Source organism: Triplophysa rosa, linkage group LG25, assembly GCF_024868665.1.
Source record: "Triplophysa rosa linkage group LG25, Trosa_1v2, whole genome shotgun sequence".
Classification (NCBI taxonomy): domain Eukaryota; kingdom Metazoa; phylum Chordata; class Actinopteri; order Cypriniformes; family Nemacheilidae; genus Triplophysa; species Triplophysa rosa.
The window spans coordinates 5,064,331-5,087,316 of NC_079914.1; the positions used below are offsets into that span (position 1 = coordinate 5,064,331).

Genomic DNA, 22,986 nt, shown 5'->3' on the forward strand with positions numbered 1-22,986 from the left:
CTCTGAATATCAGGCTGTAACCGTGACCACTGACAGCTCTCGGGAACAAGCATTTTTTATTACTGACCTTTACACACTGAAATCGAGCCAATTCTTTTTCGATGTCCAGAGGGAGCTCAAGCGAAAATCTATGACAAATCTGTCACCAGAAAGTAAATCTGTAGGCTGTGTGTTTACATTGAGCTTTTAAATTCATATAGTATGCTGACTCATGATGGTCCCAAAATATTAGAAATGCGCTGTTAGATTGTCTTAACGTGATTCCAAACCTTTAGGACTTTCTTTCTTCTGCAGAAAACAAAAGATAGTTTGAAGAATGTTGGTAACCAAACAACATTGGACTCCTTTGACTTCCATTATATAGATACCAAACCACCAGGACATTTCTCAACATATCCCCTGCTGAAAAAAACAATATTAAACTATTAAATATTTGTATTTGCTTTAATGTAAACTGTAATGGTGTTTACTGGTGTTTAGAAGGATTCTATTGGTGGGATGTTAAATCCTACTTGAATAATGCCCAAAACACACAACAAAAAGGAATTCTGTAATGGTTTTAATGGAAAAGGTATTGAGTTGTAAGGATATTCTAATTGAAATCATTATAATTTCTGTGATGGTTTCTATGTTTTTTTTCAGCAGGGTCTTCTTTTGTGTTCCACATACGAAAGAGTAATATACAGGTTTTGAATGACATAAGGGTGAATAAATGATCAAGCACGCACCGGCACTTCCAGGCCAGGATGGCGATAAACAGGTTTTATCATTGAATCGATAATCAAAGCCCGAGTTCAGAGATGGGTACACATCATCAAGGTGGATCTACAAGACCGACATTACGGTAAGCTACTGTAGCTAACATTATGTGGAATAACATAAAATAAATTCAGACATTCAAATAATCCATTGAACTTTGAAGATTTAGTCTTCTCATAGTCTAACTAATCATAAATACATGCTAATGAAACATTTACTACAGCTTCAAGTCGAGTGAAATGACGACCCTGGGGGCGTCCTGTTGAAAGTCTCTCAGTTGAGTTTAAGGATTCAAAATTATTCTGGTTTCTGAATTTGAGACTGCCAGCAGCATGGGTTACGTCTTCTCAGGAGAAATGCAGAGATGGATTTTTCTTGTAATTTACAAGACATGTTGACCCAAAACCGGATGGGGGACGGCATGTGACTTATGGCTCTTCAAGTGATGATAAAATAAGGATCAAAACTCTTAAAAAGAAAACTCTTTGTTTCAAAGAGTACCTAACCCTTTAATCTTAATTATTAGAAAACAAAAATGTATATATTCATGTAAAGATATTTGACTTGAATGTCTTACCTTCACACTTCTCCAAGATCTGAACGGTTTCTCCAAGCTCTAGAGACAGACCATGTGAGACAGATCCACGGAAACTACAGACCACTGAGAAAAAAAAGAGGAAACAGAGAACAGGAGTTAGATAAGAAGTACTGTCTGTATTTGAGGATTGCATATGTGCAAAAACATTTGCATTGAAATGTATTTCTGTATCGCGACTGATAAAACATAGCCAAGGTCATGGATTTGACACCCTAGGGATGCGAAAACCAATCACATGTACCTTAAATGCACTTTGCTTTGGATAAGTGTCTGCTAACACAACACTTTCTGTAAGAGAACCAAAAATGGCTTATATTTCATCTTTGCACATTAAACATTACAGTCACCTGTTTATGAATAACAGAAGAGAGAAACTGAGGTACAACATACAGCTTTCCTCAGGAGTAAGCAACGCATGCTACATGTGAATAATGAATCTGTATTCTCCACACTTTTATTGTTCAGATTCAGTGGGATTTAGAGAATGGTTTGGCTGTAGATGCACTGGATATGTGAAGCCCAGCGTTTTCTCTTTTGTTTACGGATAAGCCATTAAGACAAAGCTACTATAATATTCAGGTCATCTGCAGGCCATGCATTCGCTGTTGGGTTCAGCAGAACAGAAAATGTCTGTTCGCTGTCTGCTTTTAAGCTCCACTGTTGTGTACGGCTATAAAACCCACTACATGGTAGATAGAGCTTCTTCCAAAATATTACAACTGTCTTTAAAAAAATTTAGAATGACAGAGATTCATAAAGCTTTGTATACTGTAATGCTTTGAATATATAACTCTGGAATCTGAGGGTGCAAAAATTAAAATATTGAGAAAATCGCTTTTAAAGTTGTCCATCAGAGGCGCTGTAGCAGGCCGTTGCTAACAAGATATTACTCTCTATTGGCTTACCACTGTAAAGACATTGTGAAGAGTAGATGAACCCGAAAGCAGAAAGTCTAAGCTTTACATAGATACCAAACTTGAGTGGGTAATTCCCAAAGAGCGGGCAGCAGCGAGTGAAGTTTGTAGGCGTGTTTCTCGCCATTTTTGTTAGCAATTTTGCTGCATCCACTCACAAAATTAACGTTTTAATATATTAACGCAGGGTTTTTCCTGCATAGAGAAATTGGAGGCGGCCGCCTCCGTCAAATGCCGTGCCGCCTCAGGCTCTCGCCAAAATTATGTTGTGAGTCTTCACAAGAAATGCTGCGTGCATTTAACAGACTGTCATTTGTAACTGCAGTTGCGACATTAGGCCACAGTGGAGGTGTTGTTTCGTTATCAGCACACTGAGGTGCTAAAAAGAGTTGCAGAACAAGAGCCAGCCTGTGTTTCACGGCTGTTTGTTTAGCATCAAAGTACTTTTAATTTCTTGAAATGTCTTAAATTAACATGACGTACATCATTGTAATGTCTTTAGCTGTGCAGTTGGATCGTTGAATCAGCGTATACTGTACACAGCGAGTTCGCCAGTATGAACGCACATTGCTTTTAGAATGACTCACACACGAATGACTCATTTGAACCGATTCATTTAAACTACTGAACTTTTCAGTCACTAGCGAAAAGAGATATAAGATATAAGAGATCATTGAATCATTTAAAGTGAACCACAGAGAATGCAACATGTGAATGAGCTTTGCTCATTTAGAAAGACTGGTTAATTCAGTTGGCTATTGTGGGCTGAAAAGTTAGTTGAAAATGATAAAAATACTTTAAAAAATTAAAAAAAATCAAATAAAAATAAATCATTTTTATCTAATTTTGTTAGAACTTTTAATATATCAAACTCAAAGTCACTTTGGTTAAGCCACTTAAAGGTACGGTAGGCCTACGTGTATGTGTCCAAGATCAGGATGGCACCACCTCTGCCTCATTTTGAGCCAGGAAAAACCCTGTCAACGGTAGGAAATTTACAAAATATCTTCATGGAACATGATCTTTACTTAATATCCTAATGATTTTTGGCATAAAAGACAAATCGATCATTTAACCCATACAACGTATTTTTGACTATTACTGCAAATGTTCTCGTGCTACTTAAGACTTTTGTGGTCCAGGGTCACGTATATACTTTCATATACGTATTATAATCTTTCAGTACCACAGACACACATAAATGAATCAAACAAATCTAAAATATGTGTGTGGTGTTACAGTATGATGGTACTATGACTACTGCCATCATGCAGGAAATAGAGCAGTTGTGTAAATGATACGATTTATTATCACACAATGTATTTCAGTATCACAAAAAGAAAAAAAGTGGCATGTAGTGCAGCTTTTAAAGTATAGACGTCCCAAACATATTGCCATGGTAACATAAACACAGCATCCCAGTAATCCGTAGTGATGAAACCGGTTACATGCATGACCAGCTTCCAAGAGCGAATATTCTCTCCACTGTAAGCACACAAGAATGAAACCAGACAACTGTCACCCAACTAGTCTTTGTTATAATAATAATAATAATAGCCAAGTAGCTATTTTTTGTTCTTTCTGTTTCTCTCAGAAATCCGTCACGATATGGAAGTGAAACAGGTTGTCAATGTCAATTCACCTCGATGTGAACACCTAAAAACTGATCATCGAATTGTAAGTGTGTGTGAAACCCAGATGTTCTTTAATGTGATATTTGGGGATAAAGCACATTCCCAAAATAAACATCTCCTTCGTCTACTGTAGACTCAGCTTAACGTGCAGCGTGTTGTTATTTTTTTGTCAGTCGAAATACCCCCCAACCTGGGAAATAAGCCATTCCCTGCCTCTTTCATTATATTTGGATGAGATTATAATAGTCAGACAGTCGTACAGCAGCAGAAATGCCCGGAACAAAGCTGAGTAATTTCTCCAAATCCATTTGTATTTGTGCAACATGATCCTGTCTGGCATGTTTTGCAGAGCTGAATCTGTACACAGGCGTTTGATGGGCCCTCTCAGGATATAAAATTGATATCCATGCCTGTTCATACCAACATCTCGACCAGATACGAACCGCTCGTACTGTTACTACGCAACAGGCCCTGCACGGAACAGAACAGAGAAACACATGCAACAAAATATAAAAATCTGTGTTAAGTATAAAAATCTGCCACTCTGTCAAGAATTGAAAATGGTATATACAGTATGTACAGTATATATATATATATATATATATATATACTGTATGTTTAATAAAAATATGACAACACATATTGGATTTAAGTCATATATTATGTACCAGAAAGCCAGTATTAAAAAAAACCTTTTTATATGAAGTCACAAAATCCTCTTAAATGTTCAAGTGTTTAGTTTGCATTATATAAACAGCATCATTCTCAAGATGCTGCCAAAACATCCTTTCTGTTCAACCAGTCTGGCAGTTAAATGCATCTTAAAGGATTCGTGATGTTTATTTAAACATTTTTCATGGCATTGTGTCATTTGTTATTTATTCCTAAAGATCGCACATGAATATTTAATGCTTGTCTGGAGGTTCCTACTGCAGATTCCAAGAAAGCATGTGATCAAGCCAAAGATCTACTGTATATGCTGTGAATTATTCAGTAGACTAATAAAAAGGCTTTTTTTCATAAATAATCTCACTTAAAGACAGAATGTCACAAATTTCACTGTGGTAGTGTAGTGAGGACGATGTTGTGGTAACACTTTACAATAGGATGCTATTAGTTAACATTAGTAAATGCATTAGCTAACACTGAACAATTTAGTTTTTCAGCATTTATTAACCCTTGTTAATGTTAGTTCATGTCAATACAGTTCTCCTTATGACAGACATGGTATTGTAATGGCCCTTACACTTTAGGAACACAGGTCTATAGGAATATCACATTATGAAAAAAATGTTTTTCTCTTATACACCCTGGTCACAATTGTTGGCACCCTCGTATTCAAACCTCCATTTGCATGAAAAACAGTAAATCTTGTGTTATTGCTGCCAAAAAACTATTTTTCATTTCATATGGCCATAGAACCCAGTCCTGGTTGAAGTTCCAGTATGGCAGATTAATATGGTGGAGTTTGCTTTCTTGAACAGTGTCGCAAACAACTTGTGGTGATGGAGGTGCAGTTTTCCTTTATTTTTCTTAAATGCTTTCTGACCCCAAAATTCAACTGAATTTTCCATCTGTGCTCTTTGAAGAGTTTTGGCCACTCAAATTCTTCTCCTCTCTGTGCATTGAGACAATATAGACAATATAACAATCCAGCAGATTTTCAACATCCCCAGTCCATTAAAACTTCTTGATCATTGCCCTGATGTTGGGAATTAGATTTTTATTGTTTTAACTATTTCCTTAAAGCCATTTTGTATTTTGTGTAGCTCAACAGAATTATATTGCACATCACAACAGAATATTTTGGTTCTATCCATTGTGATAAATGATTAAGGGGGTTTGTGTTACTAATATTTATTCTCCTGTGCAACAAGAAGTCATGACTGGACAAGGACAACATCATGTTTCTAGTCACCTTGGTGTGCTCAGAAAATTTTAATATCAATGGGAATATACTTGGGAGATATTTTACTCATAAGAATTTCTAAGGGTGCCAATAATTGTGACCAGGGTGTACAAGATAAAAAAAATCATAATGTTATATTCCCCTCACTTCAAATTGTTTTACTTAAATGAAATGTTGGAATATTGTAGATGTTTTGAATACAGATCAAAAGGAGAAACAATGCAGATTTATTTTTACAGCCTTTTTTGCCCATATTTACCAAGGGTGCAAATAATAGTGGAGGGCACTGTATGGTTAAAAATGGCTGTGTACTGTACAGGGCGGGGTATGAGGATGATTCATGTACCAACACTTGCAGGCGATCTGTGATTTATAAAGCGAATATTGCTTACAGGTGTGCGTGCGCATGGTTTTAGAAGTCTGAATATTTTTGGGCGTACGCTATTTATGGCTTTCGGGCGCACGTACACTTGTAGTAAAGATCCTACATATAGTTTTATAAATGAGACCCCTGGTACGATCTTAGTCGTATATTTCAGTATGATTTGCTTTCGCAGAGTGAGATTGGGTTGAACGTAGTGCATCTGGAAAATTAGTTTCACTGTCATATTTCTAAATCAACCATAAGAACTGTGAGCAAATGTACTGTATCAGTTTTATACCATTACTGGCATTACTATATTTTTCTTATTACATAATGCAACTTTTAATGAACAATTACGAATTACAAATTCATCCAAATTCAATTACTAAATGTTGTCTGCATCCAGCAAAGCCTGTTAAGTATTAAATTTACGTTATTTATTATATAAAATTGCTACATGATAATTTAATTTCATTAAAAAATTTTCTTTATAACGAATAACTTATATAGCGATATATATCGTTACTGTGATAAAAACTTTGCCAGCTCCAAAATTACATTGTCGTCGCGCATGCTATTTGGTTAATAACAAAATTAGCAATGACGGCATTCAAGTCACAACATCTGACCATGCTCTGCTGCGCTAACCAATGCTAACTCTCAACATGACAGAAATAAATTAACAGCTGGGTGTCAACCAAACCAAAGTGTCAAAGACTTCCATGACACAAGTAAAAAGAAAACGACACATCCTGAGAGGAGATGACATTTTAATTAAAGCAAATACAGCTTGTCAAATTAGCATTTGTTGTGGCACCTGCCAGCAAAAGGGTTGTGTGGCAAATGACTGTGCGCGTATATGATTAGCGCAATTTACCAGCGTGCTATGACAGACATGCTAGCTGAGGGCAAATGATCCCTTAGCATGGGAAACAGGTTTCTTCTCAATTCAAATCTGCAGGATGACAAAAGTCAGTCATTATACGCTTCATATTTGCCTTTAGTAACTAATCAGATTTCAGTCGGGTTGCCTTATGACTACCACGACGTGCTAAACCTGTAGGTTAAATTAAGACTCTAACGTGCGCTGACTATGAAGACATTCTCATCTGATGGATGAGGGCCACCAGAGCCCAAGGGGGAAGACCTCTTACTGCAGTCCTGAATACTGTCCTGTCTTGCCAAACAAACAACAAGCCAAATTGATCCCTGCTGGCGCGGTTTATATGTGTGTCTAATAATCTGCTAAACAAACAGGCGGGAAACGCTATTAAATCTGGGTTTATGAGGGGTAACAGTTTTTTCTGCTCAGTTTTACTGACAGATATTGCGAGAATGAGCTAGCCACGTTCTACATACCTTATTTACAGGGACATTTTGCTGCCTGTCATGGAGCCACACTCAATTTATTAAACACTAGATGGCACCCTCTTTAAAACATGACAGAAAATGTCGTCTTTTGGGCTCTGTCTGGAGATGCGTGATGACATATAGCTCTATTACACAACACTGTTGCTGCTATATACAATGCAGTGTGTAAGCATTAGTCATCTGTGAACAGGGACAAGCTGTACTGCAATGAAGTGTGACTAGCGTAATATTGGTGGGTTGCTTTTTGACATTGACAATGACACACTCTACAAATTAAAATCCCAATACACATCATCCATTGAGACTGAATGAATTCAGTGAGATGTTCTACGTTCAGGATGTTGAACAAACAGAGCCATGTACTGACAGAGCCACAGAGCCACAGTGTTGACACTTTTTCTGAGATTTAAAGGGACAGTTCACCCAACAATAAAACTTCTGTCTTCATTTACTCACCCTCTTATCATTTCAAACCGGTATGACTTTCTTTTTTCTGCAGAACACAAAAGAAGATATTCTGAAGAATATTAACACAATGTAAATGATGACAGAATTTCCATTTTTGGGTCAACTATCCCTTTAACCCACAAATGGCTTGGTTATTGAGGTCTATGCATTAAAGGTACAGTCCAATAGTTTTTTTTCTCATAATTTACTCTCATGTCGTTCCAAACCTGTATGACTTTCTTTCTTCTTCAGAACACAAAAAATATATATTTTGAAGAATGTTGTTAACCAAACAGCGTTGATCCCCGTTGACTTCCATTGAATGGACACAAAACTGCTGAGACATTTCTCTAAATATCTTCCTTTGTGTTGCACAGAAGAAACAATCATATACAGGATTTGAATGACATAAGTGTGAATAAATGATGGCAGAATTTTGATTTTTGGGTGAACTATGCCTTTAAAATGGGATGAAAAAATGATGTGCTGTTTCTTTAAATCCACATTTAGACAAAGTTGGAATTATGACTTCAACTAGTAAAAAAGTCCCATGCTTTTTCTTAAATATTTTGCAAAATGAGATTAATTATATCAATAATTTTTTTATTTTTTTATTTATTACAGTACTGTATATTTTATTACATTAAAAAAATCAAAATCATCAACATGAAGTTCTCATCTGGTTACTATAACAACATGATGTGAATGCAGCATAAGGCATCCCAATGGGTTTTGTAATACCTGCAGAGAGTTAGCATTCATCTCAATGGCAGACGCATCCATATGATGTAGTTATGACATCTACCAGCAGGGGCAAACCAAGACCCCTTGATGTTTCTGAACATGACTCATTGGCCCTCTATCTTTAACAAACCATAGCTCCATACGACTTCTTGAGCACCATGAATTTGATTCCCGCCGTAACGGAGGGCAAAGAAATCTAATACAAACTTTGGCAAGACGTTCTTATGATGGCGTAAGGGCGGCAATAAACTGAATTGATGAGACAGAAAGGTAGCAGCTGTTGTACATTGTGCTGGCTGCGCTCTCATTTGAAGTGTATTCTACCTGAACACTTTGGACACTTCTGAATCTGGGCACACTGCCGACAGCCAGATGAACAAAATGGCCCATTTGCCCGCATCCATCACAGCCTCTGAGGTGTGCCGGACAGACGTAAAATACCCTTTGATTTCATATGCTGTTCTGAGAGCAGAAGAGGTGATGTTTATGTGACTGAGTGCAGGATGTGACTGGGAGGATGAGGTCTGAGATCATTGGGGATAGTTCAGCCAAGAATAAAAATACCGTCATCATTTATTCACCCTCATGTCTTTCAAACCCTGTATATGACTCTTTCTTCTGTGGAACACAAAAGAAGATATTTTGAGAAATGTCTCAGTGGTTTTGTGTCCACATAATGAAAGTCAATGGGATTCAATGTCTTTTGGTTTTCAACATTCTTCAAAATATCTTCTTTTGTGTTCTGCAGAGGAAAGAACATCATACAGGTTTGGAATGACATCAGGGTGAGAAAATGATGAAAGAATTTTCATTTTTGTGCAAACTATACGTTTAATAGTGTTTTGTCAAATGTATTACTTTGACCCTAGCAACTGTCTAGCAACACCTTAAAACACCTTAGCAACTATGCAGCGATCCTAGCACCTCCGAAATGAAAAATGTTGAATGAGGGAAACAACATAAGAAAAATTTAACAATCAAACCACAACACAAATACAACACAACAAATACGACGTAAGGTACATTATTGTACCTTAAAGGGACAGGTCACCTAAAAATAAAAATTCTGTCATCATTTACTCACCCTTAATTTCGATACCGGTACCCAACATTACCTTTTTCGGTACTTGACTCTCTGATTTTAGTGACTTTCAGTGAAAATTGTCATGGTCCTGCCTTCTTGTTCAGGATTTTCTAGTCTTGTGGCAGGATCGTGACAGATCCCTTATGTTTAATGTGAGATAGTCATGGGGTGTTGATCTTTTGACATTCCATGTGCTTTCTCGTGTCTCGTCATTGGCCCCGCCCCTCTCGTTTCCCGTATTGCTTCCCTGCCGTGTTTCATTACCCTCACCTGCCCTGTGTTATCATCCCTCGTTTGTCTTCCCTATAAAATGCCCTCATGTTTCATTGTCCTGTGCTCGGTGATTGTATGTGGTTGTACCCTGTACCGCTGTTCCTCGTATGTTCACCGTGAGTTCCTGTTGTTACGATGCCGTCAGTCTTAGTAAGTGTTTAGTTCAGTTTTGTTCTTGCCTAATGTTATGTAAGTCTAGTGTTAGTTAGTCTATGTCCTGTCCCTTGTATTATATCTTGTTTATTCTGTTATACCCCATCGTGGGTCTTTGTTTTGTGTTTCTTTGTTTAAATAAATATCCCTGTTAACCCCATCACTGCCGCTGCCTGCAATTGGGTTCTTCTCCTCGCTGCCACAGCCCCCGGTCGTGACAGATCGTGACAGAAAATAATAAGCCCAAACCTCTGATTTTCAACATTTTTCTATTTATTTAGAAATGTTACACAATCCTTACAAAAAATAAACCCCTACAACATCCATGGCATAGTTAGTGTGATCAACACTATATGTAACACAATCTAGGTTAAAATAAATCAAATCAAATTAAAAACTAATGAACAATGAGCATAAAGATAGTTACTTATTTGATGAAGAAACAAAACTAACTAGCAGTTCTAGAAAGATTAGCATGTCAACTCTATCAGGTAAAAGCCATGCCCGCTCCACACTCACTGTGTCCCCCGCTGTTAAGAACACTCGTTTGGAGTAATGATAATGATGGTAATGATGATGAAGCCTTCTGCGCCAGAGTGAAGGATGTTACCTCTGCTGCTCTCACCGTGACAGAAGGGCAGGTTGACAGTGGGACAGCAGAACCTGTCAATGAAGACAATAGGGTAAATAACAGGACTCAGACAGGAGCTCACAACAATCCAATTTCATTAAAGGAATAATGGTATGGTCCTAGTTTTCCCGGCCTTACTTAGCTAATGTTCTGCTCACCTAGATTAAAGATTACCCTTCAGTAGGTCCTAGGTTTAGGAGCAAGCTATTATTTTACGGATGTTTACTTTAATAACTGTAAAGAAACTAAGTTATTTATAGAACAATTATTGACAATAATTTATACCGTTGCTGACTGCCACTGACTTTGATGTCTGTATACAGTAAAACAGTTGGCAACTAGTAATAGTCAAACTATGGTTTCGGATATCTCTCATAATGTTAACGTTACTGTTTTTAACATAAATAGCAGAGTACGGAATTTCAATGCAGCCAATGGCTCAAGTGTTAGCGCACGCTAGTTCGCGCACGCTATGTTAACGTCAACCAACCAAAACAGTGAAAATGACATTTTCTCTAACAAGTTATAGTTATCAAATTAGATAGGTTAATTAATTACCTGTAGATGTTGAAGCTGTTGTCAACGCCGATGCTTCACTTAATGTGTCGTCGTTGTCGTCCGGGGATTTGTCTCCAGATGTGTTAGCTAATTTAGCTACTTTGGGCATGTTGCTAGGGGGCGTAACCACTTCACATGGTCTCTCTCTCTCTCTCTCTCTCTCTCTCTCTCTCTCTCTCTTTCTCTCTCTTTCGCTAACGTAGGATACTTTACACATGCCTGACTTGCGCAGCATTCTCAGGTACCAAAATTAGGCACCGAATGATTTTGTGTGAATCGACACTCGGTGGTACCGACGCAATTCGGTCGGTGCCTATAACCCTGCCTCGAGTTGTTCCAAATTTGTATACAATTCTTTGTTCTGATGACAGAATTTTTATTTTTGGGTGAATTGTTCCTTTATTGTAATTTTTATTATGTTTTTCCAAACAATAAACAAATAAAATAAAAAAGACATACTGTAGTAGAGTCTGTCAATGTATGCAGAAACATGCATTTCCAGTCCAGATTAATAAACATTTAGTTGCAGAAATCACCCAAAACACTACAATTTACTACCGACTGTGTCAAAGGATTTGAAAGGAGAAGAGATATTCAATTGCTTTGGCCTCTCACAAAACCCTCAAACAGACTGAATGGCGAACAGATGGATCCTACAAATCCTTACACTTCCAGACACACACTTGTTTACAGTTTTTCCCAGTGTCCCAATTTATACAGCAAGTGTCACATGGAGTGTCAGAGAATTCACTAATCCGGCTGCGAAAACAAAGACGCGTCGGATACAATACCATCTGCTAGACAGTGAAAACATCTACATGTGAGATCTCAGTTTCTGCCGTCAGTTTTCCAAAGCGTCAAAGACACCATTTAACAGATATTTAAAATTCTATTCTATTCTAAATTTATGCATATTTTGTGTACATATATGTTTATATTTTTTTATTTGGTTTTAATATATTTGGCTTTAGTATGGTTCAAGTCCTTAAATGTATGAGTAATATAGCACCAATAGAGTTCAACAACAAACACAAGAGCCTAGCCCCACAGCATTATGGGTAATGTTAGAGCACCGTCAGGCGGAATAGGGTTAACATACAATGCCAGATGAACACGACCTTAATCCATTCTGTTGCAAACAAAAGCCAGCATTCTGCATTTGGTGCAGAACCAGAAGAGGTGCAACAGCCTCATAACAGCCTGTCTGTCTTTCTGAACCACAGAATTGTAAAAACACAGCATACTCTACCTTGCTCGAGTTTATTTTGTTCTTATCCACTGGTGGAGTCCTTCAAACTCCAATTTTTGTATTGTTTTCCTAAACAGCTCTGATGGATTTTCGCATTATTAAATTTGAATTCGAGGAGGCCGTCCGAGTCACATTTTTAATCAACACATCATTTCAATTACTGGGGGGATAGGTGGTTGTCAGCGACAGAGCGAGAGAGAAAGATTCTAATAAATAGTGGATACTATAAGGTTTTCTAACCTTACTGAGTCTCTGTTACAGATTCAGAAATCACTGTATCCCACGCCTGTATTTTAAGCACAAGTGGGAGGCACTGATTTTAGCGTGCAGGTCGCTCCAAAGGCGGAGCTGGTTCTCCATTTAGCTTATTATTTACTTGGTCTATCGCTTCAGAATACTTGGAATATACCACTCGAGTCATAAGGATTCCTTTCTGTAGCTTAATAATTTTGGACCTCATTGACATTCACTGTGAGGAAAAAAACAGTATTCTTGATCTAATTCTTTAATTCAGTAAAAACTGACCAATAAATTAAAAGCCATTACTATTATCATTACCTCCACCGACCAGGGCATATAGATCCCATGACTTGCTAAACATTACGTTGTCAATAATAAAATCAATATTGTAAAGAAAGTTTCCTGTTTGTCGCTAACTTGTAATGCGGCCAATGCCTAAGCCATTAAACCTAAGCGGTACATTACATTTTACGAGGGCCTGTCATGGCGTCATTGTCAATAAAATGTAAGCCCAATGAGTTGAATAGCCATTAGAATTGTCTGACAGTAAAATATTTTTAGTTTTTTAATTGGTTGAAAAAGGGACACTGTACACATAATGGGCCTCATTTATCAATCTAACGTAGAAACGAGCACAGATCCGTGCGCAGAAATCATCGGACGGCAGGGTTTACGCGTGATTCATCAAACATTCGTATGCCGCCAATCTCATCGTACGAATGATCGTACCTTGATAAATGTGGCGGCTGATATCGGTCGAAATTGACATATCACGCCCCTATAAATTCAGGGTGTATACGCCTCGCCCCTAGACTTTGCGACATGGAGAAACGTAATCCGGCCAAAAAGAAGAACTTTTCTGATTAAGAAATTACTTTGGTTGTATAATGCATTTAAATTTAAACCAAACTAACTTCAGTCTTGAAAAACTTTATTACATCATTGTGTTAATGTAAAAACGAATGTAGTAGATATAAATAACTGATCACTTTTGCAGTGCAATTATAGAATAATGTTTATATGTAAATGTTTTTATACAGTTTTCTTCATTTAGGTGAAGAAAAAATGGTCTGTGGCGGAGGAGACAGATTCATGTTTCTAAGCAGGATAAAGGTTTATAATCTAATGCTGCTAATCTTGCATGTCAGGCTGCTTAAATCAAGCACACACAGTTTTATGTTTGCTTCATTTATTTTTTCTCTTTCCGATCTGTCAGAGGCAGGACCAGCGGTCTTCAGCCCCCACAAACCAGCCTGGAACCTGCAACACAAAGCCAGGCAACCCCGAGCTGTGACCCAGTGTGCGTCTTCCACCCCATCGAACATCGCACAAGTAAAAAAACATCAAAGCATGCGTGTTTTCTGTTTTTGTTCAAATGCACATTTGTCAAAAAAAAGCTATCACCTTGCAAATAGGTAAACTTACCCATTGCTTGTAATTGATTATTGTAGGTTTTACTTTTAATTGGGCATTTTAATTGGGGTAAATTATCTTAGAAGTAGCCTTTTAGCTCATGAACGTTTTTTTGAAACAAAAGCACCCGTTAACCTTGTAATTTCAAACAATTAAATGATCATGTCATTAGGCTAGAAAAGAAAATACTTATTAATGTAATTAAAATAACAAATCGCATCGGAATCTATTTTTACTTTTGTTATACTAAACGCAAAAAAATGAATCTTTTTATTTGTAATTATTCCTTTTCAGTTATCAAAAGGGTAAAGCGTACACAGACTTTCACCCTATCTCAAAACTTGCGTACACGAACTGAGTCCTGGTGTGAGATTTGATCGTAGCAACCGCTCACGTCCATATTGATAAATGCCAAGTTTTGCATGGAAACGACCGTAAGCCCAGTTTTCGGTCGTACGCTCGTTTCATAAATGAGGCCCAATGTCTCTATAGGTTACGTTCATTCAGCCTACGCGTGCTGGGCCAATTCAAGAATTTTTATTGTATTTTTTTATTTATTATTGCATTTATTTAAAAAATGAACGGTACAGCATGTAATATTTCTTCTGTAAAGAAGTTTTATGGAATGTGAAGGTAAAAAGTCTTTCTGAGGGGCCAAGAAACACTACATTTGTATAGTGTTTCTTTTACATTTTTCAGCATTTTAAAACGTTTTACCCTCACTATCGTTGTAAGGGCATAAACAGTATTCGTCAATAAAATATTCACCCTCATGTCATTTAAAACCTATGTATGACTCTTTCTTCTGTGGACCACAAAAAAGAAGATATTTTGAGAAATGTCTAAGTGGTGTTGTGTTCATGCACTGGAAGTAAATGGGGGCCAATGTTTTTTGGTTACCAACATTCTTCAAAATATCTTCTTTTGTGTTCTGCAGAAGAAAGAAACCTATACACGTTTGAAATGACATGAGTAATTGATGACAGAATCGAAATTTTTGGATTAACTATTAGCCTCAGATGAGCCTGTAGATCTTGTATTGCGTGCCAACTGCCGATCACTGACTGTACGGCAAAAGGGAGACAAGCTTACGATAAGCGTTAGCTGGATTTCCATATGCCCAGACCATGTGAGTGCCAAACCAGTTCCATTAAACTGTGCTAATTCCAGTAAAAAACACATTATCCAAGATCCTGAAGTGAAGATGTTTGACGTTGCGATGTTTAAAAGAAATGGATTCCTATTGCTAATTTAACACTGGCAAGTTGTCTAAAGCAGATGTTGACACATTTGTCGCCGCTGCGTTTCGTTTTTTGTGTTGCTCTTATTTTCTTCGGTCTATTCAAATTTCCCTTCGAGGGATCAAAAGCTTTGCTAATTGAGTATTAGAAACGACGCATGATTACACAGATGAAATGCTTTTTTGCTCGAGCACATATGGGCTTCGTGGAGAAACAGTTGCGTCAACCCACTCAATGTTCCCTGCATATCCATCCGCAAAATTAGCGACAAGCGCTTTTCTTAATAAGAAAATTATAAACAGCCCCAAAGCATTTACATTTATTATGATCACGTTTATGTATTTGTGCGTCTATTTATTAGCGTGATTGGTTTTAAATCTGCCTTTACCAAACAAGGCTTTCTAAAGCTTCCCAAAACATTGAATCCTACAGAAATGAAGGGGTCAATAAGTTAACCAATGAAAATCACTCCTGCAGAAAGACCGATTGGTTTGATTGATTTTGCTTCCCATTTCATTGGAGTGAACAGCTATATCTTACGGCAGTGCCGATCAGGACAAAGGCGGCATTATAAAGGATTATGTTGGATTAGCAGAAAATTCTGACTGACAACAAACCCAAACATAACAGCATGTCAGTGTACATGTAAATGTTAGAGGAATGTTAAAGAAAGAGAGGGATTCCTCTTCATGTTTAACCGATTCAATTAAATATATATTATTTTTTCGCATTTGTTTTGGGACTACTTTTGCTTAACACATAGAACAAGAAACTTCTTAAACGTTCAACTGACCTAAAAAGGAAATACAGTATTTTCTATCCCTGCTTTACACTTACACAGACTTTTACAGTAGAGAATGTGAATCTACTTCTTTTCTGGCAACTTTCAGTCTCTGTCCCACTATCCCATCTGTCACTTGAGTACAGTAGATAATGTTTTAGTGTAGTATGGAGCCGACTGCATTATTTCCACGGGCTAATTCTGCTTAAGGCTAATTGAGTTACATGGCTAGAAACAAGGGGTGATAAGCTACAACACTAATGAGAAGAGACTGCCAGTAGGGGTGTTAATGTGTTTGCATTAAGAAAATATCAACTTTCTGAATCTACACAGCTTGTAGTTTTTCTGGCATCAACATATGTGACTTCATGCTATGACTTCTACAAAAGTCACTTCTACAAAAAATCATGTACATATCCATCATAAAAACTCCACTGATTGCAAACCCCATGCCGTTTATTAAATGAAAAGATAACTGAATATACGAACATAAACATTTGACCTATATATATACCAATACCAGAAGAGCGATGGAGAAGTTAGACTTCGGTAGTGCACCTGTCCTAAAGGTGAAACCCCATCGAACTCTGACTGCTGAAGACAATGAAGTAAACCCCTATTTAAGCAACCATTTCAGCTTCAAGACAGGATTATGGACGCTGTGCAAACTAGCATTTTATAAAAATCCTTATGTGCAAGAATGTAGAGGTAAAGATAAATAATATTTGTACAAATAATGCTCGTACCCTTGTTGCATTGGTAACTAATAAGAAGTTTGAACAGTTTAGTAAAAGTCAAAACAACATTGGTGCATAATGCTTTATTTTAAGTGTTTAATCCCGTTTTGTAGACGCACGATTCACTAATCACATTTACACAGTGTGTATGGAACCAAACTGAACAACTTCTGCTTTAATGACATATTTAAACTTGTATCATATAACTCTCTCTTCTGTAAGCACGGGGCAAGAAAGTCACATGAAAATATATTATGTTAACATACATTATGTTAACGCAAACTTTTATTCTGGATGCGATTAATCACAATTAATCGTTTGACAGCCCTATAATACTTATAATAAATCAAGAGTTTATTTGCAAAAACAGATAACTAAAAACATGTTTGTATTATGTTATCATGTTTTTATTGTGGGGGTTGTTGCGTTAGCTGTATTTTTCAAGTTAGTATTACTTAATCAAAACAACCCAGCTGCAGTTTGACTGATATTACTTGGAATGCACAATAAAAATACATGATTTTTGAACAACTGATTTATTTGTTTTTGTAAATGAACTCTTCAAATTTATTAATAACATAAATATAAATAATACACTTTTTTGACAAATAATCAAAGGAAGAGGATATAGGCTTGACAGGACTAAAGTTATTTAATGTCACAACATATGGTTTTATACAATATATACATATAATACAATTTATATGGTTTTATACACCATACAATTAAAGATGAATTTGACTAATCGCCTCATTTATGTATTTCATTTTAATACCGTAAATTCTTTTGGGCACGATAATTATGTAGTGAAAATCTGATATTGTGACAGCTAACTACTACTAGTTACTACTACAAACTTGTACTGCTCCTCTTAACTGGTTGGTGATGAGGGGAAGGGTAAATTAGCACAGTTAAAGAAAAATAAGCACTTTCCCCCCAGGGCCCTGTTAGAGTCAGTTAATCTGATCAATTTACTGACCTGAATATGCTAACACACATCCGCTCACAGACGTGCAGCAGTGGCTGCGGGAGGCTGAGTGAGCGAGCGAGCGAGCGAAGTGACGTGCTGACGAATCTGTGTGTTGAGTTACTGCCAGCATGCTACTGTTCCACTGCACTGCCCTTATAATGGACACATTACGCAATCGTGGATACAAGAGGACCTTGGGTGGCTCGATTTTGCGTAATGCTAGCGTTACTGTGGTAGAGGTTAAATACAATATAAATAGGAAAGCGTGAGAAGAGTAGCAGTTATCAAGAAATCATCGGTACGCAACCCCAGGGGCGGATTGGCCATCTGGCGTACCGGGCGTTTTCCCGGTGGGCTGCTAACGTATGGGGCCGTAATGGACGCGTTGACCGCTAACGTATGGGGCATTAACGGATGCGTTGGCCGCTAACGTATGCGGCCGTAATGGACGCGTTGGCCACTTAGACGGACGTATTATAAATGTGAATACACACAACGGGAATGCAAAAGACACGTATGCACGCAACCCCCCCACCTTATCCCCCCCCCCCGTCGACAAAATCGGTGGAGGGCCGATGCGGGCCTAAAAGTGCCAGGACCGATTTTTCTTCCCAGTCCAGCCCTGCGCAACCCCAAAGGTTTTGTCTAATCTGTCACTTTTTTGGACAAATGGGTACAGGAATAGTCATAAAATGAATAGGAAAAGAGACATTTTATATTATTGCATTAAAAGTGTGTAATTTGTTATTTGCACTACACGAAACTGCAAAAACAATGATTGTGACAAATTTCAAATTTATGCACCATTGGTTGGACAAACAGTCAGTCCCTCCCTAAAGGGGATTCCTTATTTTCATAAAGAAATGCACCTAAAAGAAGGATTCAGATTTTGAAGCCACTAAGCACCCACTTAAGAAAGGCCCTTGTGTTTCTCATAGACAACAGTTCTTCATTTTTGTCCCCCCAAAATGTTCTGGAAACTGAATTGCAGGGGACCAACGTGTAAAGCTTGAGATGAGACCAATAGGCTGACGCACCTGATGTTGTGCTGTGACGGTGGAGCTGGAATGTGCCGTGCAAGCTTTCTGAACTGAACGCTGTCGAATTTCGCTTTTGTCCGTTCGTTTGTGTTTTCTGTGGGGGGGGCTATTGATTTCCCATGAGCTATGTCCCTCGAGGGGTCAAACTGTCCGAGCAGGTTTGCGTTTTGCGTGCAAGCGTATCTGATGTCCCCGGTCTGAAAATAGTGAGGGCTCCTTATTTGAAGCAACTTTCAACAAATCCATGCAGAAAATCAATGTACCTTGTTTTCTTGTTTAGCGTTTGCTGTTGTGTCCCTATTTGAGAGATTTGAAAACAGAAAATGATGGAGACAGACACTCATTTTCCACAGAACCGGGCAGCATTCCCACAGACCTGAGATCTAAATGATGATGTACCTGACTAACCACAAACAAACAATTTCCAACCAACAAACAGACACACCGCAGTGTGGTCTTCTTTACAAGCCTGTCCTCTTGTTTTGAGAAGACTGAATTTAGCTATAATTTACCAAGCTGCTTTTATTCAGCTAGATATTTATGGAATATTGTAAAGTTAGCCACAAATAAACATTTTCATAAACGTATTTTCTGGCATAAATACTGTATGTAGGAAATCTGGCAACCTTTAAAAGTCACTGACCTATCACAATCCAGTACTCCGGAAACGTTTTAACAATACTACATTCCGTCCAACAGTACTACCCAAATGACTTTGGCACCGGGTCTATGGTGAATCAAAGCCTGGTGTTGTCGCATCACGAGTCATGTGCCATGATGTGGAGGATGGGCCACTAAGTAAAAGAAGATAGTGTTTGATTACATGGATACTCTCTCTCCCATCTAGCACCAACTCTCGTGCACTGTCATGACACCACCAGCCGCCATCACAAGGGACTGAAATGCCCATGTATTTGTCGATTTCACACATATGCATTGGACAGTGAACTGTAATATGGTGTGCGAAGGAAACAATCTGATACTGAATGATAAACAGAATGTAGGCGATACGCCCAAAACAATTTATTGCCATAACAGCAAATATACAGATATTCAGTTTCACTTAAGGTTTTGAAACACTCATTCTTTTTTGTTTTGTTTTTCTCATTTTTTTAGAACAATAGTAAATCATGAAAACTACGAAATACAACTTTCAAAACTATAGAAATGTTGTTGCGCCAAAATCATGAAAAATCCTAATAATATTATATTTTAGCATCTTTAAATTTGCATTTTTAATTTTTAAATAATTATAATTTAAAAAAATATATAATTAAAGAAAATACATTTAACCACTACGGAAATTCATATGTTGGTACAATTATATGTTGTCTAGAAAATAATTTCCAAAATTAAAGCATACACCTTCAGATTAAAATACTGATAAGATCATGAGAAACATTTCAGTCACGTGTCTCAATATTTCTGAATAGTTAGTGTAGTTCATTTGAATAAAAATTGAACAAAACAGTTTAAATATTCACCATGTGGTAATTTAGTGAAAATGTTGTTTATCTTACACTGTGTCTATGCGGCGCGGCACGACACAAGATGACAAAAGACAATAGAACGCATTAGAATCCCATTACAATTTTACATTTTGTCCCTGCTGGATGCGGCACGACGCGACACAACAAACCCATTAAATCCAAGCCAATTGTCGTGTCGCGTTGCATCGCGATTATTCTGATTTATTATTATTTACCTTTAATATTATGAGTATTTTCTATTTAAATTTGGAACTAAATACATTTTTGAAAAAGACAAAACAATACAGTAAATATTCAGTATTAAACAGTTCCAAATCTAAATTCTAAATGGTTTTATTTAAATCCCCTCTGAACAACAAAACAAAACAAAAAAACGATTAATACGCATTTGTTTGTATTACAATACCAGGTTGTATCGATGCTCAAAATAAATTCTGCTTCATCTTTGCTTGTTTGAAACACACTTATTTTCAAATAACTCCATGTTTCTCTGCTAACATGTAAACAACATATAACAATCCCATCCACCAATAGCCGCGGCGGTATCCCCTCCCAAACAGAGAGTAGATTTCTCTAGATTTGTCAAACAGGAGCTATTCTGTATTGCCGCATTATTTATGTACGAGAGTTGTTGACTTTTTATTTCCACAGCACCACCGTACGCCAATTAAAAGTGCTTAATGTTTAATGACTGCGGTGTAACTCGCAACATACCGCAAGAATTAAAGAGATAAAAACCGTCAAGGGCTACTAGCGCACAGTTTTAATTCAAAAGCAAACGTGTCCTCATCCAAATAATTTTCGAATCTTAACACATTCTTCTCAGCTGCTGGGAAGCTCTGTTAATGAGTCTCTCGGTTGGAATGAATTCCCCTTTTTACTTCTACTCGGAATAAAACATAGTAATTATAAGAACATGTGAGAAGAATCCAGTCGGTTCTGAAGACACACACACATATGTAATGATGTGAGCAGTGTTGGGTGTAACTAGTTACTAAGTAATTCGTTACTGTAATTTAATTACTTTTCCCTTGAAAAAGTAAAGTAACGCATTACTCTTATTTTTTCTGTAATTTAATTACAGTTACTTCTGATGTAATTAAACTAAATACTCTGTGTAATATACTGTATGTGTGTGCAATAGTGGAATTGACATCAAAATTCAAAGTCTAACTTTAAAATCCTTAATGCTTTAAAGTATAATTCTCACATTTGTAATACTTTGGTCAGTTAATAAGAGTACTTTATGTAGTTTAATATTATTTATTTGAATGAATTAAATAAGCCGTTTCATGTCTATCCTTGAATCACTTAACTAATCAAGGTTGATATAGGATATAGAAAGTAATTAGTAATAAGTAACTAAATACTTTTTGGAGAGAGTCATTTGTACAGTAATCTAATAACACTATTGAATATGTAATTAGTAACTAGTAATTAATTACTTTTTCAGAGTAACTTACCCAACACTGGATGTGAGTATGGATTTGTGCGAGGGCTAAAACCCCCATGCAGGAGGGAGAGAGTGCATTCATGCATGTGATCGCAACTGGGCCAGCAGGCAAAATGTTGCAACTGTATTTTGATGTGCATGCGAATACACATGATGCTAATTTTAGCTATTGTAGCTTTTTCAATGTACACTTCAATTTGCTTCGAGTGGTTGATCCAAGAAAACGACTCAAATAACGGGTCAGCATGATGTTTAAGACCTCTGCTATAGAGGCAAAGTCACAGTACGACAAAGAAGCATACTGGGGTTTTCTTGAGGGTCTCATGGCTAAACCAGTACATTAGCATACGTTAGATCACTTTTGTGGTTAAACCAATTCAACCCTAACCCTAACTCCCCGACACGGATAAATGAGCTAAATCTTTCATAAATGTATGCAAGGGCAAAGCATGTTAAAAGTAAAATCTGTGCTAGCAGAGGATGGGTTTTACAAAATGAATGTTCAAATTCCTTTGTGGCAGTTTTGTAGAGAGGGTCTATTTCAAAATCATTTTCAAAAATCCAATGTAGAAAATATCTTTAAAAATGCAAAATTGCAGCCAACGGTAAATGTTTTTTTTTTTATTGTTTATTCATAGTTTTCTATTACATAAAATGTTAGTTATACATTAAAAACATTTAGCTGTAGGTTTTAGATTCAATACATTATATATTTTGGAAAAATGTAGCCATCACTTGCAGTCATGAAATGCTAAAATGCCTATTTTTACATAAGAATAAAATCAAATAAAATGTAAAAAAAAACTGTTTATATATATTATAAACTAAACTAGTTTTATATATTATAAAATAAAATGTATAAACTAAATTATAAATAAAATATATATTTTTAAGTATGTCAAGGAAAAGTATCAGTGTTTCCCATTTATTACT

The 22,986-nt window shown here is 36.9% G+C and overlaps 1 protein-coding gene across 1 annotated transcript in view; it reads right to left on the reverse strand.

Annotated features, from left to right (window-relative positions):
* The window catches only part of LOC130549232 (dedicator of cytokinesis protein 3-like), a 64,227-nt gene that overhangs the window by 23,626 nt on the left and 17,615 nt on the right, over nt 1-22,986 (reverse strand). The window contains exon 2 of the mRNA XM_057326451.1: nt 1,337-1,420. Coding sequence (XP_057182434.1) covers nt 1,337-1,420 — 84 coding nt within the window. The remainder of the gene's footprint in view (nt 1-1,336; nt 1,421-22,986) is intronic.